Source organism: Engraulis encrasicolus, chromosome 9 (assembly GCF_034702125.1).
Source record: "Engraulis encrasicolus isolate BLACKSEA-1 chromosome 9, IST_EnEncr_1.0, whole genome shotgun sequence".
Classification (NCBI taxonomy): Eukaryota; Metazoa; Chordata; class Actinopteri; order Clupeiformes; family Engraulidae; genus Engraulis; species Engraulis encrasicolus.
The window spans coordinates 22,050,250-22,070,780 of record NC_085865.1 but is presented as its reverse complement, the minus strand read 5'-3'; the positions used below and the strand labels follow the sequence as shown (position 1 = coordinate 22,070,780).

The following is a 20,531-nucleotide window of genomic DNA, read 5'->3' as shown; positions in this document are numbered from 1 at the left end:
ACCGAGGTTACGAACTTCCAGACTGGAACTTGGACATTTTTTCTCTAATTTTGATACATTGTGTCAGTTTATTGCCTGTGACTGGTAATTGTTTCCTCAACAATTCTGTTGCACTCTTTCTTTCATCTCTCTTCCGCTTCTCTCTCTCTCTCTCTCTCTCTCTCTCTCTCTCTCTCTCTCTCACACACACACACACACACACACACACACACACACACACACACACACACACACACAGAGAGAGAGAGAGAGAGAGAGAGAGAGAGAGAGAGAGAGAGAGAGAGAGAGAGAGGTGGAGCTATAGGGAGACAAAGCAGGGCATTTACCCCGGGGCCCAGGACACTCTTGCATTGGTGGTGGGGGCCCTATTGTGACCTCGGCTGGCAATATAGGGCCCCCTATAAGTGTTTTGCCCTGGGGCCTTGTGTGCATTGGTTACACACACACACACACACACACACACACACACACACACACACACACACACACACACACACACACACACACACACACACACACACACACACACACACACACACACACACATTACACAGGCATGCTAATTACATGTAAGCAATTCATGTGTTGTGGTAGTTGTTGCTATGAGCTACACGCAGGCAGAAGTTTTCACATGAACATAAAGAAACTGAACGGCATCAGAGTTGGCACGTCTTGCAAAATGGATTAGGCATGTAGGCCTACAAGACCGATTGTTCAGGTTGACTGACACAGTAATCCAGTGAGTGAATACTTTATTACTAGGGCATGGTCACAGAGAAAGCTTTTTTTGCCAAGCAGGTTGTCTCAGATTGCAAAGCTGGAAGGTTAAGCTCCAAGATGTGTTTCATTCTGTGTTGTAAATAAGCCACAAGCATGTTGCACTGATTAGTGAGTGGTATTTAATCTCACCGCATACAACACTGTAGAGTTCATATTGTAGGCTACATGGCAATAAAGGGACTTCGATTCTATTCTATTCTATTCTATTCTATTCTCTTCCGTTCCGTTCCGTTCCGTTCCGTTCTATTCTATTCTATTCTGTTCTGTTCCGTTCTGTTCTGTTCTGTTCTATTCTATTCTACTTTATGCTATTCTATTCTGTTCTGTTCTGCTTTATACTTAACTCATATAATTGATTCTGGTCTATTTTAAAGAAAGAGGAAATGCTACTAGAACATACTGCATGTACCAGTTCTTCCTCCTGCAGTTTCCCTTCTCTGCTGTTGGCATATTAGGAAATGATCTGTTGCAAACCTTGCCAACCCTGCAAGTAGTTTGTATGCATGCTGTTACGTCAAAGCAAAACATTGATGCTGTTTCCCCCCCCATGCCTTACCCCGAATCATCTTCACTCTGGATCAGCTGTAAGGAGAGATCTGTCTCTCAGTCCAAGCTATGTGGGAGAGCCCAGACATTTACAAACTGCTTGTTTGAGAGTGTGTTTGCACAACCTCGGTCGCTGTCCCCTTGACCTGTGCTGCTGTGATTTAGCTGCACAAACAAACCCCCGGTGACTGGAAAACGTTTAGGTAATAAGAGATTGCTTCCAAGGTCTGAAAAATGTGCCATGTAAACTCCTCATATTCCTGATGAGCCCTGTGCATATAGAGATAGAGTGGATAGAGCCTACTGCATTGGTCCTGAAGGAAAGGCAAAGAGAGGAAGATGGGAAGAAGAAGTGAAGGAAGGAAGGAAGGAAGGAAGGAAGGAAGGAAGGAAGGAAGGAAGGAAGGAAGGAAGGAAGGAAGGAAGGAAGGAAGGAGGGAAGGAAGGGAGGAAGGGAAAGAATGATCTTATCATGAGCCTGTTTTGAAGTCTGTTGTGAGGATAATGACGTTGTCAATACAATGGATTCTACCCATTGTATGATTAATTGATTATTTGATGGATGAATAATGTTTGCACAAGCAGGAAAGTCTGAGAACTCCACCATACCATGCCTCTCAAGTCTCTACTCCAACCCCCAGTTTTTTCATCATCAGCTGTGTTTGACTGACAATTTCAACAACCAATTCTGTCTTGACTCTCTGTGCCCTAGGCTTAGAGATGTGAAAGGCACTGGCAGATTGCCTGGCTAATGTTGCATTTTACAGGCCAAGTCACTGAATGGGTTTGGAGCAGAGTACACACATGGGGTATCATACTAATAGGGATATGTGAAAGGCCTTAAACTTTCATCCAAATCTGAATCCACTAACCATGTGTAGCTGTTTTATACCATGGGTTGTCCATGTAAGAACCAATAATCTACTGCTACATGTATTGTCTGCCACATAGTGATGACCTTTCATATTGGACAATGTTTTGAACTATAAACATTAATGTAATCTTTCCAAACCCTTTGTCAAAAGTATACAAAATGTGTTACAATGTTGTTTGAAAACATTTTAGGCGCCTGACGGCCAGACGTAGCCTGTTATCTGATAGTAGTTAAATATTGTATGTGCCTTTGTTATCAACCTGGTCACTGTTTGTGGTGTTTGTAATGGCTTTGATTTTGTCACTTAATACATTTTTATCCACACTTTTAAAATTCCTGGGATTCCTGGGCCACTTGGAGAGAGAGACTATTCTCTGCCAGACGTAATGCAGAATGACCAGACAGCTAATATGTTTAAGCTGTTCAAGAGATCAAAGAATGTGTCTTCTCTTCACATCAGTGAAACAAGGTTAGAGGGTAGAAAGGCTAAATAAGTCACACCAGTCACAAACTGTAAATCGAGTTCAATGCTGTTGTTAGGAGTGTTACATTACATTACACTTGATGCTTTTATGCGAAGAAGATATTACATAGACCATGGAGCAATGTGGGGTTAGGTGCCTTGCTCAAGGGCACTTTTGCCGTAGAGGGAGAAAGGGAGTGGAAGGGTGGGGATTGAACCGGCAGCCCTGAGATTCTTAAGTACAACTCCCTAAGGCCTATTTCATAGAGGTGCTTAACTCGAATCTTTGAGGCGTCCGGATTGATTGGATCATTCCAAGGAGAGTATCCGGATTAGACGGATCACTCGGATCACACGGATCACTTATTTAAAATAGGCCTAAATAAAAATAAATAATAATAATGTATTTTTTAAAACGTTTCTGCCGTTAAATAGCTATGCCTTTGTTGTTCCATTTATCAATTCATGTTGATAAATCAAAGAGTAAGACAGTTTGATCAACAAAACTCACTTTATGAATGTCACAGTTCCTAAACTCATGCTGCGATCCGACCCACCTCTCCTCACTAAACATGCGACCACAACTCGAACAGCCTTTGGCAGCAGTGAAACGGCATGTTCCTGATTTTGCAATGAATAATGTGTGTGTTTGTATTTAAGAAGACTAAAAGTCAAATATTTGGGAGCAGAAGTCTAGTTGAGCAGGGATAGTCAGGAGGCGAGCAGCAGATGACCACTCGCTTCCGCTGCCGAGTTAGCGACTCGCACACTCGCGGCAAAAACGAAACTTAAGCGTTGATCCGATCCGTAGGGGATTCGCTGCTACCAACAACTCAGTCAGGATTCGTCTCACCGAGTCGCCGAGGGCGCCGCTGCTGAGTGACTCGGACGAGGGGAGTGACAGCAGTGGCTTTAAAGACTGTAGCCTACGCTGTAACGCAGTGAGTGATAGAGTCACGTCTGTAGACTATAATTTCCCTAAGAGTAGCCTACAGAGTGAGATGTTAAAGCGTTGGCAGAGCACTGTTAACATTTAGAAATGTAGGCTAGAGCTCAACAGAGTCAGAAGCACACACATAGGGAGCGGGGATCCGCGACTCAATTGGCCACAACAGGCTGGACGGATCAAACAGGCTCGATGAATGACGAGGCGGGAGTTGGTTCAGTTTTACTCAGTGAGTGTTCGTGACTGAACAGCATACTAGGGAGATTAGAGAATGGCTGTTGTAGTCAACTAAAGAGGATATATTCCGGTTTCACAATTTCTAGCGCTGTAACTGCCATTTTGTTGACATATTAATGAAATGCCGTCTGACCCGCCTTTGGCGGATCAATGCACGACAGCCATCCGGTCTGTTCGGATGAGGTCTTTACCCGGCTCTCCAACCGGATCCTCCGGGTTTTATATCATCTCTACTATTTCAGCCCAGAGCGGGGAAGCGGGGCAGGTGGTGGTGGAGAAAATACATGGAAACAGATCTGTCCTTCCACATTAAGGGCCAAAACATACCAAGGCGGAACGGAACGGTCGCAGGACGAACGCGGTCTTTCTGCTTAGTTTCGGCCGGCGTGTTTTTCTCTGCCTTTCACACTGACAGCGTCGGCATGCGCGGCCAGTCCTGTTCAAAACCCTCCCCACAGCCAAAGCTAGCATGCTACTCTGCCATTCATTTGAATGAGACACCACCGGTCGCTGGCGTGAAAAATACGCTCGAGTTCTATTTTCCAAATGCATTGGTGTGTAAGGACAGATATGTTTCAATGTATTTTCACCGACGCCGGTAAAAAACGCGGCCATTCCGCGACGCTTTACCGCCCTGGTGTGTAAGACCCCTAACACGGCGGCAGTCAGTGGCAGTGGCCGGCAGTGTCCCATTGAAATAATGGCAAAGTAGCAAACTAGCATTAGCTGTGTGGGGGATTTTGAACAGGACTGGCCATGCACGCCGACGCTGTCGGTGTGAAAGGCCGAGTAGAACACACCTCCCAATACTAGGCAGAAAGACAGCCGTCTTCTCGCTGCCGTCCCGCCACGCTCTAGTGTGGATCTGGCCTAACCATTTCACCACGGCTGCCCCAAGAGCAGAGTGAAAGTGCCTCACCATTTGAAGAACATTTCAAATGAATCACCAAGGCTTTCACTTTGTACGTATCTAAGTCCTGGCCACAGTGTCTTGTGAAAACATAGATTCTAGGCTAAGTTAGTGGTTGGGTAGATAAGTGCATGTTAGCCTAAATGGTTGAGTAGAGGCACATTGCCATGGTAACAACAAGCAAACAAAACACATTCATCATCACACACTCCTCGGGCATTAGTGTACACATACGTGTATACATACTATATGTCTCCTCTTCACTGAAGTATCTCTCACATGTTCCGATCAATCAACTTTTAGCACATACACTGTGTTATCGCACAGTTTCCCATAAATGATAAAGGAGGCGAAATCCCATTTTACCCTGCGTGCAGCGGAGGATATGCAAGTTGGGTCAAGCCCACTTCATGGCTGTGAGATAGCTATTTGAGCACACGAGAGGGGATCTATGTCTGCACTCGTGCTCTGCCTGTGCCGTGACCCAAACTCTTCAGATGTTGGATTTGATTGTGCATTTCACAACTTCCACCCATCCAGAGGTGCATGCAGCATGGCTACAGCTAGCTCCACAGCTATTTGCCCTTTGACCTTTTTGCGCTTGTGCAGAGCCTCCTTGATATAAATATTTCCTCGCTTGACAGTGTACGTTTTTCATCTTCACATTTTTGGAGGTCTTTCTACATTACGTCAGTTTTTTTGCCTTGCAGTAAATGTGTCATTGTTGGCAACCAGATACACATTGTTCAAAGCTGTTTCAGCTTTTTTGACAAATGCAAAAGCGCAGAAAAGGTGTCTCAGAAAATAATTTCTTCTTTTGTGCCTCATTACAGAGCCAATGATTATACTGAAATCAACTTCTGAAATGATTTTTGAAGAAAGGGTTAGGGTAATGCTAAAGGCTCTCGCAAAAGGTTTTGTATGTAATGATGTCCATTTGTGTGTTTGTCACACCCTGCCTAATTTAGTGGAAAGGCCGACAATATTGCTGCCATTGATTTGTAGTGAAACACTAGGAATGCGTTCAATGGCGAAAAACATTTTCTGTCACCCATTATTTCATCATATGTCAATACAGCGCTTGTCAACCATTTAAGCCTGACTGTGTGTGTTATTGAGTGGTCAGCTTGCACTCAAAAGCCCCATTTAGGCCATGCGCTGAGGATACCTCACTGACGCCTATGGGTAGGTCACACTGGCGTCCTTCTTTCTGCCACGTTAATGAAGTTAACTTTATGAAAATCATATCTTGCAGCTGTCCAGAGCATTGGAGTACAAGTAGCCTGACAGAAAGGAACATTATATAAGGCATGGCAGCAATCAACCCAGTCAGTGTAATATGATCATGCCATGGCTACACACAGTTCTTCTGCTTTTTGTTGTAGATTTCAATATTAATGTGAGTGCCTTATGCCACATATGGGTTTTCAATCAAATGTGCTTGAATGATTTAATAATGCTCAAAAAGACTCAAATGCACGTTTTTTTTTAGAGATCATTTTTGTTAGTTCTGTGGAAATACTCACGATGTCTCATCACTTTTGCAACTGTCTTTGTTTAAAGATGACCACACATATTACCCGGTGGCAATGTTAAAAAATAGCAATATATCAGATTTATTACCTAATAATGAAGTAATAATTTCCTCAACTCTCATGCCATTGCTCTATAGGAGCAGTATGTTTAAAACAAATGTCTTTCAAACACCAGCCTCATTGCACTAGCTACAATTGAATAGTCTTTGCACATTTGCATGTGGGCTGTGGGAGCCATTCCAATAACTGGATTACTTTGCATGTGGTCTATAAACAGTTGAGATATATCAAGCACATAACGGTTAAATTGCCTGTGTCAAACCTGTTTGATCATTTGAAAAGTCTGACAAGCCACTGTTCTTACCTGCCACAATCACTTTAAGACCCCTAAAATAGATACATGCAGATAAACCAATCAGTTCAATTTGCAGGGCTGAGGAACCATGTGACCAAGTCTAGATATAGTAAGATGACAACAGTTAATTTGTCTGTGTGAAATCCGTTTGGGAATTTGTACAGTCTGGAAAGTGTATATACCACTGTCCTTGGGCTCCACAATCCTTTTGATAACCACTAAAATATAGGTAATGGAAAAAAAAACGCACACCAATGAGCTCCCATTTAATCCATTTTATTTCGTGACGTTTCGGGCCACCCTGGCCCTTTCTCAGAATTAACTTTTTTGAACCTCCACCCGAAACCAGTCTTTTTTTGGATGTGCCTGAGATTCGATTGGGAACCCCTGAAATGGACACATAGTATACAGGTAAATCAATCAGAACCCTTTGCAGCAATGAAAAACAATGTGGCCAAGACCCCGTCTCAGGGACAGTTCTTTCCTTGCCCTCCCCGCCACACTTGCCTGGCACTGTGCCTGTTTTAAATGTGCCAACTTATTTCAGCCTCGGCAAATGTTATTTGCTCCAATTGAATTTGTCTGACTGCAGTTCATGCGCATGCCTGGCACTGTGTAGACCAGGGGTGGTGTCTCGAAGGGCGTTTACGGCCCCGGAGGCCGTCTTATCCGTCTGCAGATATATTTTTGATGTGATGCAGTTTCACATGAAATGTTACATGTTTTGTAAATAAATCTTAGAAATGTACAATACAATTGAGTTATATTTTCAGGGGAGTGGAGGTGGGGTCTATTGCATAGGTGCCCACCTTCGATATAGGCCTAAAGTGCAGGGGGAAATCCTGGTTTGTGTTCATAGAACGGCCCTTGAAGTGACCCTCGAATGAAAAACAGTTCCACACCCCTGGTGTAGAGTGAAAATGAAACTTAAAGAGAGCCACTGGGAGTGATTGTGTGGAAAGCTTGGAGCTGATAGAATGGGACTCCTGGCTGACTCTGCTAGTTCGGACCTTCGTCCTTTCTCAAGTGCAACTTGAGTTGCACTTGAGAAAGGACGAAGGTCCGAAACGTCGTGCAAATAAATCACTGGGAGCATTAACAGTGTTGCGGACTTCCATCATTTATTTCAGTTACTCTATTTTGTCCAGCACCTGTACCACTGATGTGCGCGCATTCTCCACCTTCCTGACTCTGCTAGTTAGTCAGCGTCCTAGTATTATTCTGTTCTTTTATTTGACCTTACTTTCTACTTTTTATTTCATTTAAGTCAGTTAATTTGTAATCTCTTCTTTATAATCAATTAATCATTGATCATGAATCATCCATCTGCAAGTGCCACGTAAAGTCTTATTTTACTTCTGTGAGTTGAAGACACAACACTTATCAGAGAGGCAGTTCATTCATAGTCAGAATCTGAAGATGAACATTATCTAACAAGAGTTTGGTTGAAGTGATTGGGTTTAGGTGTGGTGGGGTGAGGTGATATATGTAGGGGATGTGGATGAAGGGTGGGGAGACCTAATCTCCGCTCACCATCGCAGCCAGGGGCTCTTATGCTACATTACATTACATTACTTTGCATTGTATTTGGCCGACGCTTTTAAACCAGCGAATTACAGTTGAGGACAAAGTCATAACCAACATCACTAGCAGATACAAAGTGCACAGGAAATGTAGAGAACAACAAGTGCAGATCCTAAATAGGGTTCGTTTCTTATGTAAAGGTGCGCTGTGTAATATTTTTAGTAATTTATTTCCAGAATTCCTGCTGCCCATTCACAAATGTTACCTTTTTCATGAATATTTACCACCACCATCACATTCTAATTATTTATTATGAGCAGGAAAATTGTACTTTTCATACATGAAAAGGGGGATCTTCTCTAGCCTGATTATCATGGACTTTCAAATCTCTTTGAGACTTGGTCTGACCAAGAGCATAACAATTAACATTTCCCAGACTGCATGGTTGACCCGCCTCCCTTGGTTTGCTAATGGTTGTTTGCTTCCTGACAAAGTGGGAGGAGTTCATGATTTTCTGGGAGCTTCGAAACGATATTTGCATTGCTCTTGGCCTGACTAGAAGCAACGCTGAAGGAGTTGCGTCACTAGGAGAGCACCTGCCTGGCTAGATCTTCTTCATTGTCCGGCATTTTGAATTTTCAGAAATAGACATTTTAGCTGCAAAACTTTCTGTACTTTCGTCACACTAGTAAATATTAGCTCGTTATTTAGTAAATGTTCCTGAAAAGATGAAATTTGGCTGTAGACAGCACAGTTTCAATGAGTAGCATTGTGCAAAACCTACCCTGGCCACCATCCTACACAGTGCACCTTTAAACTTAAAGTAGGCTACATTTACATTAGCACAGGGAGTACGCACACACACACACACACACACGCACGCACGCACGCACGCACGCACGCACGCACGCACGCACGCGCGCGCACGCACACACACACACACACACACACACACACACACACACACACACACACACACACACACACACACACACACACACACATCGGGCCATAGAGTGTAACCCGGGACTGGGGGAGCTCATTAGATGAAAGAGAAGTTATGTTCTGTTATGTTATGTTCTTGAATTCCTGAATGAATGCTTTTCACTTCCTGTATGTTGAACTTGCGTGTTGACTCGTTGATGTGCTTTCATTGATTAATGTAATTTTATTTTTAGTGAATTCAAGGGACCAAAAACACTGAATGAAGCAGTCATTTGATTGATTGTGCTGTACATGTGAATAGCCGTTCTGGCATGTCTTCACAGTTTTACTGTAGTCAAAATCCATCGATCATGTCTAAATTGCCTGTCACGGGGCCCCAACTGTTTGCCTCTCGACCAGTTTGCGTTAAAATGCCTGGGGTGGGGGGATGGGGGTGCGCCTGAAACTCGATAATATATATGCTGAATATAATGCTGCTCTACACTAGTGATTCCCAACCAAGCGTACACCTACCCTTGTGCAGCGCAAGGGACAAGTAGAGCAATGATTCGGTGGTCTGATGACTTACCCACTCTCATGCATTCCTCTCAATGTGCATGTCAACAACATCTGTAGGGCCTAATGTTGGAAAGATCGAGAAAGTAAAGATGAACTGAAAGCGGAAGCAAAGGAAGTAGGTGATTCAAATAAGTTGCACTTTATTTTACAGTCTCTGAAACATTCATCAGGTACAGTATAACAAAGTAGTAACAAAATATAACAGTATACACTTAAGTTGAGGTTAGGTTTAAGATTGGGTAGGCCTACATAATGTTACATGTACATTAGTGGTGTCAACAATGATCGATTCGGCGATTCGAAACGATCCGGGGCATGGACGATCCAGATCCAGATCCGGCAAGTTCCAGAATCAATCCGGCAATTTTTTTAAGTTTCAATTACTTCCATGGATATTTCGGGAGCAAATGAATGTTAAATTAAATAAAAACACTTCAAAACATTGCAAGACTGATACAGACTGATACAGAAAACAGCCAATAAATTGTTGCTCAGTATCTGACTACTTGTATTTCCTCATCATGGCTGAACATTTGCTTTGCGTTCAGTAGAAATGTAATGCATTGCAATGCATTGTAGAATTGAATCGAATCGGATTGGATCTAATAGAATCGAATCGAATCGGATCTACTACCTCCCGAATCGTGATCGAATCGGATCGTGAGGGCAGTGCCGATCCACACCACTAATGTACATGTATATTCACTTTTTAAAAAATCTCAAATAAAGTGTTACCACCAAAACTTGGGTTTATCAACCGGTGGGTGGCTGCCATACAGTATGTGCATGTTATTGATGTGATCATGATGATGCAACATATCAGGTAGCCTACTATACACTGGCAATTGCTCTGTGTGCCTTTGTATTAGCTAGACAGAGGGCAATGGCCCTTGTGGTATGCAAGCATCCCTCTTCCGGTTAGCACTGCGTGGGCTGGCTTGGCACCTGTGCCCATGTTTGAGGATGAACCAACCGCACATTCATGGTACAGTGGTGACAAAGAAAGAGGATGTGATGCAATGCACTACCATGTAATGTAGTGCACACCACCATCGCATGTAAAGCAAACAAGGCCAAGGATGATCATGAGAATGTTGTTTCCGGTGTTCTGTGTGCCTGTGTCCAAATTTGCCTCGTACTGTACACACACCATTATGGGGCAACGACGTGTCTGATTCAAGGTCTTGTTGTTTTTGTCAACATCCTCCAGCGAGTGAGTAATGATGTATTTGTCTTTGCTGACCTGCTTTATGTAGGAGGTAAAGCCAATGCTATCTGTGGGTTCATGTCCCTGGGATACTAGTGGCAGAACTTTTCTCTTTTTTTGCATAGCGAGTTGGCAATGGTCACACAATAGAAATAGGTAATTGTACATGTCCTTTACTAGTCCTTCTGGCCTGGCTAGGTCCATGGGCTTTAGACTGTTGTTTGACATGGCAATGTTACGGTGTGGCATTGGATGGAAAGTGTATTATGTTAGGCAATGCCATTATGAATCATGACAGTTACTCATTCTGAAAAGTCAAAGTCAATGAACAATTGTATGGTATCATACTTTTTTATCTGACAGCTGTACTAATGATTGTGATGATGTTGATTTCCTTCTATCCAACATGATCTCCAAAAATTCCGTGCTCCTGGACACGGATGTTAAGGACACAAAATCCGTGTCCAGGAGCACGGATTTTGCCAAAATTCCGTGCTCCTGGACACGGAATTATTTTCCATGATGGACACACAGAAGTGCTCTCTCTATACTCCCACAGCTCTGTTTCCACAGTCTTGTGTTTTCTCAGGATTTTTCTAATTTCAAATATTTTTTTCTCAAAAAAACATTTCTTACTGACAGGTTAGGGTTAGGGATTGTTTTGGTCTGGGCACAGCTATTTTTCTTTCATTCATTATATGAATTTGATAGCCTAGCAACCAACTGGAAAAGATATTTCTCAAAAACATGTCTTTAATGACAGGTTAAGCTTAGGGAATGTTTTGGTCAGGGCACAACTTAAATAACTATAGCATTATTTTGTTTAGGATTAGCATTTGGTATGTATTTTCTAATGATAGAGTTAACACAGTGCTGTGGTAATAGCCTTTAGAAAGCACTTCCGTGTGCCCATCACGGAAAACAATTCCGTGTCCTGGAGCACGGAAAACAATTCCGTGTCCAGGAGCACGAAATTTTGGCAAAATCCGTGCTCCTGGACACGGATTTCGTGTCCTTAACATCCGTGTCCAGGAGCACAGAATTTTTGGAGATCAGGCTGTTCTATCCGTGACTAATCAACTTGTTTTTTTAGCTGCAAAAAGCTGGTTACTAGCATAGTGGTTTCCAAACTTTTGCATTTGGAAAGTGAAGGTCCCAAAAAAGGGGTCTCAGCAGAAAAACTTTGGGAAACACATGTCTTTTGTGCGGTGCATTGATTGTTGGCCATCGTGCATGTGTTTCCATATTCTACACTCTGTTTGCACGTGCATTGCATATTCCTCCCTTGAGCATATGTCATGTCATGTCATGTTTCCCTTTGTAGTCTTGACTCATCTGTGCAACAATATAACTTTAAGAACAGACAAGACTATACATGGTGATGATGATACCAATACAATGATATCTTAAAAATCAGCTGTTGAGCGAGACATTCTAAGATCGAATTTGAATGGAAAGTGTCTGGTTGCAAAGTGTACCCATCAGCAATATTGTTCACAACCCAGTGTAAAAAAGTGCAATTCTGAGAGCAGCCAAAGATACAAATAAGAGTCCAATCTTTATGCATTCATAACTTCCTGGGATGTGTGTTTCACCGTTTACATAAACACTGTGTTTGTGTTAGCCCTGGCAGCACTGTTAATATTAACAAAAGTTGAGATATTGCAGTATTGACAGCACAGAGTCATCAGGCCGTTTGGGTCAAACCTGCCATTTGTTTATTGAGACAGTGACAGTCACACTAACGGGAAAATGGCACGACTTATTTTTGTGACCAAGGGTGACACAAACACAAGGACACAAGAGAAATGACACAATGTTGATGTTCACAGACCCTGTTGGCCAACTGAGTCCTCAAGGGCATTATCTTAGTACGGTAACAGTAACACGTTGGAGCCGTCGAGAAATTAAATGCAGAGACTTATTTGAAGAATAGGAAAAGTCGCACATTAGGAATGAAAATAATTTGATAGGCTTGCTGGTGTGTTGTTTAGTTAGCTTTTTTAGCTGTAGCCTCTTATTGCGGATGGACCCGTCGACAGGCCTATTCACTCCTTGCTTGAAAACACTCACTTACAACATTGCTATGACAATGCAAGGAGTCATAGATAAGTGATTAAGACTTGGTCATTACCATTTTGGCGACTATAAGGTTGTAAGAGGGGCTCTGCGTTAAAGGCTAAAGGAGAGGTAATATTTGAGCTTCCATCAGACTGTTTGAAATAGAACACTTAAGCCAGAAACATGACAAGCCAGAAAAGTTTGTATTTTGAAAAAGAAAAGGAATGAAGATGGTAGTGAAGTGGATCTATAACAGAAGAAGGTGAAGGATTTTCCCATGATCACTTAGTAGGGAGCAACCTGTTGAGTCAGATACGTTGGGTTGGTATTCATTTGTGATTGGCAGTTGGTCCACAGCCAATGGGAAGCAGAAGTGTCTCCGCCCCCTTTGGCAAACGGCATTCTAATTGCATATTTAAGTTGTTACATGTCCCCACATGCCATAACTGTAGTCCTTTCATGCAATCATCTGCAAATGACCCTCTCTCCCTGTTTCTGTGTTTCTGTGCTTTTCTGTCTATGTCTCTCACTGTTTCTCTCTCTCTCTCTCTCTCTCTCTCTCTCTCTCTCTCTCTCTCTCTCTCTCTCTCTCTCTCTCTCTCTTTCCCTCTCTCTCTCTGTCTCACAGTCGTTCAGTCAGTGTCAGCAGTGCTATATTGCCCCACATTTATCATTCAGTAGGCCATTCACCTGAGGGACATTCCAAGAGTTCGAGTGGTTTCTTGACAAACCCGCATATGAGATAACTTATATTGGTTTACATTTATAAGAGCTTTTTGGCACTTGTTATACCATAGAATTGCTCCTGTGCAGGGTAAACCTTTCAGGGTTAGCCCACCCACCACACATCTGGGAAAACTTTATGCATGGCATGTCTTGACAGAATGAGCTCTGAAACTGTCATGAGTCTCTGCCTCCATGGATTTAAGATCTTCTTCTGCTGCATCATCTGCATGCTGTCGGTGCATGCATGCTTGTGAAACATTTAAATGTTTATAGGTCAGCAATTGTGATCGTTACGATCTGCCCCAGACTTTTTGCATTTGCTTTTGTTTCAGTATACTTGAAAGATGGCAGTATATTACAACATGACATGTTTCCTAGTTAGTAAGGTTAGGGAGTCTGCAAATTCTGCAAAGGCAGTGCGGTAAGTCACCAAGGAAGGAGGCATGCTAAGTGAATGCAGCACGAGGCTGCGAGATCCTCCTCAGGCCTCTGACTTGACTTGTGTTTGCATTAGGGAAGAGCCTGCTGTCTGCCTGCACAAACAAGCCCAAACAGTGTGGAGACTCCGCTCAAGGTTAGGCTAGGCTGGGTTACCTCTTGGTTTTCCACTGCCCCCGGGCGGGCGGCCCTACCCCCTATATGGACAGGGTCCAGGGCTGGACTGGCCATCTGGCATAGCGGGCATTTCCCGGTGGGTCCTGCACCCTAGTGGGCCCCTATTTTCAGATTTTTTTTAAAAAAATTGAAATTAGGGGCCCACGAGGGTGTGGGGCACACCAGAAAGTCACTTCTGCGCCGCCAATTGTGAGGGGTCTCTTTAAGCCAAAAGTGCCCGGGCACTATTTCTCCCCCAGTGCAGCCCTGGCAGGGTCTGGGTTATAGCACACACATAGGGAATCCAGCACTTCAGTGACTTGTGGGATGACACACAAGAAAGTGGAGGGGGTGTTTCTTTCTTTCTTTCTTTCTTTCTTTCTTTCTTTCTTTCTTTCTTTCTTTCTTTCTTTCTTTCTTTCTTTCTTTCATTCTTATTTTTTCATTCCTTCCATCCTTCCCTTTCCTTTCTTTCTTTTTGCTTTCTTGCTTCTTTCCTTGCTTTCTTAATCCCTCCTTCTCACTGTCTCTCTGTCTTTCTCTCTCCTTCTTATCTTTTTTCCTTCCTCTCTCTCTGCGTAACTCTGACGTTCTTTTTCTCTCATCCCTCTCTCGTGTTGTCTATGGCCCCTCCCCCTCCAAAGGCTGTATTGTCTGTTTGCCCCGAAACTTTTCTGATGGTGTTGTACTAGTGATGGTGTAGTGATGGTTTTTGTAGTGATACAGAGTGTCTCTTAAGGAAGTCATAGATTAGACCACAGATAGATTTCAATTTGATCTATAAATAGAACCCAATAATAGCACATTGATGCTATGTGTTGATGTTTAATTAGCCCTGTTGTAAGAGGGCCAGTGGTAATTTGGAACGCAATTGGAGAAGTTCCAAAAAATAGTTCCCCTAGGACGAAAATCAACAGTTACAGTAGGCTACATGGCATTACAAAGCAGCATGGTTGTGAGGGTATCAAGAAATTGAAGAAACATGAAAATCCACTGAAAGAGAACAGAAAAAGATTGGGATATCCGGCACAGGCTTACTTCTTCCAGGTTTCCCCCCACTTCCCAGGGAAATATTATGGTCTGGATAGGCAGCCCTGAAGGACTGCAGCTGTGTTGATGCAGCCGTTCTAGAGTCAGACGTCCCCCCGACGAGCACCAGGGCCAGTGACAGCTTTGGCAGGACCTAGGACAAAGTCATTTGAAAGGGCCCACCACTTAACACATGTGATGAGAAAACAATTCTGCCCCCCTCTCAGCTGGGCGTGGGACAACTGACCTCTTTGCCTCCCCCCTGTGGGAATCCCTGACGGACATACAAACACAGACGGACACGCACAAACACGCACACACACACACACACACGCACACACTGCTCTAGTGCAGTCCTCACACCAAATTGTTCACAACGCGTAGCCTAACTACACGCTGAAGACAGGCAAAAGAGAAAGAAAACTTCTCAGCTCTTAACCCCACTTGCATAAACCCCAAAGCACTTTAGGGTTTTTTTCTGGAGTTCATTCATAAAACCGTCGGTTATTGATTTGTGAGTTAGCTCGAGCCTGGAAAAAGAAGTAGGAGTAGTGAGTTAGAATGTATCGGGTACGCTGAGACTTTAAGCCCCTAGACACACAGTTAGTCCTTGAACCTAAATAAACACTTCTGGCGCGTAATCCGCAGACACGACACTGGGAGTCCCACATATCCTTTACAGTAGTACGCCGATTTGTCAAACAGCTCTTTAACCCATTTTGTCCTGAGCCCTTTTTGGGAATGGGTGCTCTCTGCCTGTTAAATCTTAAATATCTCAGCCTCCGAAGCACATACAAACATGAAATAAGTTGCATTTAAAAGCTAGGATCCTAGGATGTTTTGCATTAGAATGTGTTCATTCAGCTCTACCTTACCCACATTTTTAATAAAACAGCTAAAATCTCAAGAACCTGAATGCAGCGTATATGTGTCTCCAGGACATAATGGGTTAAGAAAGACTTAACATACTTGATCTTGACTAAATGATTTGATTTGACAAATTTGGTGCATTAGATTTCGTGCAAACTCCAATCTACTATGACTGCTGTTGAAAGGATGGTTCTGAGGGTCGAGCATTGGGTGTGTTAACTTCAGGACCTTTTTATTGTCATTATAGGCCTACTTAGTTAATTGTACAACGACACTAAATAACAAATAGACAAATGGAGTAAAAAGGTGCAAAGTGTAATATTTTAGTAGTTTGTTTCCATAATTCATGCTGCCCATTCACAGACGTTACGTTTTCTCAAATATTTACTACCACCATCAAATTCTTAGTATGCATTATGACTGGGAAAATTGCCTTTTTCATACATCAAAAGGGGGATCTTCTCCATGATCTTCTCCACTTTGTTTACTTTGGTTATACTAGTAAATATTAGTCTACTACTTACTAATACCTACTCTGACCACCATCCTACACTGTGGACCTTTAAAGACAACCACTATTGACCCCTTTAGAGTTTGTAAACAGATACGTAATTTTGCTGCGTGCGCATCGTTAGCCCAAAATCGGCCATACACCGTTCACTTGTACAGAAACTCGACAGGTGTTTTCTCCAAAATAAGATAATTTATGGTCACGCTAACTTCAGATATGCAGTGAGCACGATAGACACGGGCATTCCTGATGATGTCATCACTCCAGTCAGTAGTTTAATGTCTTGTAACAACAAACATTTCCTATGCTTTTGGAATAGCCTCTTCCCTCTCAAAATAGCATAACTAGTGTACTTTTTGGAATCTATTTTTTATCAACGTACACACTTCAGAATGACAGTTTTTCTCTCTTTCTGTCTGTTCGTGTTTCGTTAGTTTTACATACAGCCTCCCCACTCCCTATTTTACCCATGCCTGCAGTTCACCTAGTGGCCGCTGTCGAGAGAGCGCAGCCCATTGTTTCTGAAAGGAGTCTGCACTCCGCCGTTGGCGTCCCTAGAGTGCAGTACCACCCAGAAGAGTGGAGTCTCTCATAATACCCTTAAAACATCTCTGATGTGTTTGAGTCAACGATGTGCACGCATTCATGAGGACGTGGATTCTGAACGGGTCAATATAGTTATGTCTAGAAGGGCCCAAAATTGTCTTCTTTCATTGCGGCCAACATCTCTGTTAGTTGAGGCAACCCCGTAAAGACTAGCGAATCGGCCCTGGTCATGAGTTTCTTTGTCTCTTTGTTTCTTTGAGTTGTTTGTTTATTTCTTGTCTTCTTTTTCCTTTTCAGTATGCCAGGGCCTTAGCAACAAGATCACGTTGCTGGGCAACTCTGAGATGCACTACAGAAACCTGGTGCGGATGTACAGCAACTGCACCATAGTGCTGGACAACCTGGAGATCACTCACATCGAGGAGAACCGCGACCTCTCCTTCCTCAGGGTGGGTGGCCACGAAAACACAAACACACACTCTCGCTCAGTGTCATAAGTTGGCAAGATACATGCAGTTGCATCGGGGTATCGTTTGCAATATCACTGATTTAAAAGTGTTTGTTTGATGGTGTACTTCAACTGAAAACACGAAGTCTTGGCCTACCAATTACATGCTATCCTCTGCACCGTAGAGCGGCGGTCATTCTGAATGACATAAGCCCCCGGCTGTAACGAGGTGGTGTGGAAATAGAGGCACGCATGCACGCTCGCACGTCCAACCCACCCACCCACACACACAGACACACACAGCCCATTGACAGAAGAAACAGACATGTTAATACATATTTATGCAGCATGTGCAGTAGTGAGGTAGTGTAGTAGATTAAATGTTAATATATTGTACTGTACCGTGTATTTTGCCGTCTTTTGATTATGGAGTGATTCCATTGATGGCAGACGAATAATAAAGGTACTGTCCAAGTTCAAGTCTTCAAAAACAGTGAAAATAGTGTAGTGTTGCAATGACGAATGATAAGTCCTGTATAATATATGAATTTAGTCCTATTGTACATTTCAGGATGAATGAAAAATGGCAATTTCTTCAGTCATTAAATCCAACATTACTGACAGTGACATGTCTATGCTTTCCCACTCTAAAGAGCATAGAGGAAGTGAACGGCTACGTGCTGATCGCCGTCAACTCTGTGTCGTCCATCCCCCTGGAGAACCTGAGGCTGATCCGAGGCCACACGCTCTACGACGACCGCTTTGCGCTCACCGTCACGTCCAACTACGACCGCAACGACTCCTCGCCAGTGGCCCATGTGACCAGAGGCCTGCGAGAGCTGCCGTTGACCAGTCTTACAGGTAGGAGGAGCTAGCAAAAAAGGCTAGTCTGGACCCACCCATATTTCCTGTGACGTTGTACAAAACACATTTCGTGACCAAGTTAGTGTGGGTGTATTTCATAAACGTAATATTCTCTTATGAATGGGAGCCAAATATATATATTTGCCACAGCTCGAAGTGAAATCCATTTGGAATTAATTTCCATTTTCATTCGTGTTTGGGCTTTCATGCCTTTAATTCAATAAGGCAGTGAAGAATAAGCAGGAAAAGCTAGATAGCGATGGGGTAAAGAAATGACCCAGGTTGGATTCAAACTTGGGTCCCCATTGGTCTATGTAGCCTCTGTGGGTTATGGGTCTTTGCGCAATATGCCACAGCACCCCAAGTACCCCCCCCTTTTTGATATTTTTTTTCCAAGGCAGTTCTTGGCAATGGCCCATATTACCTGAGGCTTGTGAGGCACTGATCAGTGTCACTCACACATAGGAGCTGTCAAAAAGGGTATTTTGTGGGCGAAAAAAATGCAGGGGCGGAAATGATTGAGAAATACCATAATGTACTCACAGAGCTGGGCTGATGGGGCTAAAAAAACACCAAACTAGCTAATGCAGTTAGCAACTATGTTTCGAGCAATGCACCCCTGGATAGAAACTTGTAACAACACATGTGTGCAACAACATATGAACACACAAGTTGTGTAGTGAAAAGATTATATTTAGTAAAAAAAAAAAAAATCTTACATTCAGGATGAATATTGTATGAAGGTGCGTCTGTCTGGAGTGTGGGATTTGTCTTACCAATTGAAGTGTAGTGGTTTAGCAAGAAAGGAAACTTTTTTAAGCATTTTTTTTTATGTTAGTTTCATGCATGTCTTCAGGAGGTGAGTAATTACATTGGACATAGCCCTCTTACCAACAGGCGTCCAGACATGCCATAATGGATTGGGAGTTGGTCTTGGAATAGCAAGGTGGCAGGATAAAACCTTTAAACAATGTCATCCATTGCTGAAATGCTCTTGAGAAAGGTCCATCGCTTTAGGCACTGTAGCCACCCACACACAGACACACAGACAAACGGACACACAAAAATCATTAGGAGAGATTAAAATTGTCCAATTTCATCTGGGGCTCAGATCAATCATTTTTGGCTATGACATCTACAGTAGTCAATGTTTTGACATGCAGCTTATTATGTCTATGGAAAAAAACACCCAATTGGGCAGGAAGCCACCTTATTTGGCCACCCTAGCCCTGAACCCTATGCAGCATTTTCTAATCTGGCCTTCCAGCGAAGTCAGATCTCTCTGGCTGAGGCACTATCAAGAGGTGATCGCCAAAGCTCTCAACATCCTCAGCCCCATATATATATATATATGTACGTAGTGTGTCATGTCATTCTATGGATGTGGTTCTCAACCTATGTGTTTTGAACAAACTTCATAACGTGACTTGATAACACTGCAAAATGTACTGTGCACTAAAATGAAAGGAGTGAACCTACACATACTGTATATGCGGAGCAACAAAAACTATTTACATTAGTTCACGATCCAAAACTTGACGCATGAAACTACTTCTTCTTCATCATAGCGTCTCCCTTTGGGGAGGCACCTGCAAGTTTCAATTCACATCAGAAAGTGCTAAACAGGATGCAGTGAGATCACAAGCACCCGATAGGCACATTGGGTTAGCTTGATCTCAGAGGCATATCTTGTCACCAGCCTAGGCAGGCAGTTGCTGGGGGCCCCCCCAAGCATATAGATGCTGACTAACAGCTAAGACTTTAAACTATAGTAGCAGCGACTTGTTGCGCATGTTTATTCTTTTGAATTTTTGCTTGGGGCCCCAACTTACCCTAGGCTCTGCGGCCCTACCGTGGCTGAATGGTAGGGCACTTGTATACTACATGGCCGACCTGGGTTCGAATCCGGCCTGGGTCTTTTGCCAACCCTTCCCTGCATATATGTATATATATATATATATATGTATGTATGTATGTATGTATGTATGTATGTATGTATGTA

The 20,531-nt window shown here is 43.1% G+C and overlaps 1 protein-coding gene across 3 annotated transcripts in view; it reads left to right on the top strand.

The window, feature by feature from the left end:
• The window catches only part of LOC134455601 (melanoma receptor tyrosine-protein kinase-like), a 60,051-nt gene that overhangs the window by 4,426 nt on the left and 35,094 nt on the right, over window positions 1-20,531 (top strand). For all 3 annotated transcript variants that reach the window (XM_063206764.1, XM_063206765.1, XM_063206763.1), the window contains exons 2-3: window positions 17,515-17,666; window positions 18,319-18,526. In XM_063206764.1, coding sequence (XP_063062834.1) covers window positions 17,515-17,666; window positions 18,319-18,526 — 360 coding nt within the window. The remainder of the gene's footprint in view (window positions 1-17,514; window positions 17,667-18,318; window positions 18,527-20,531) is intronic.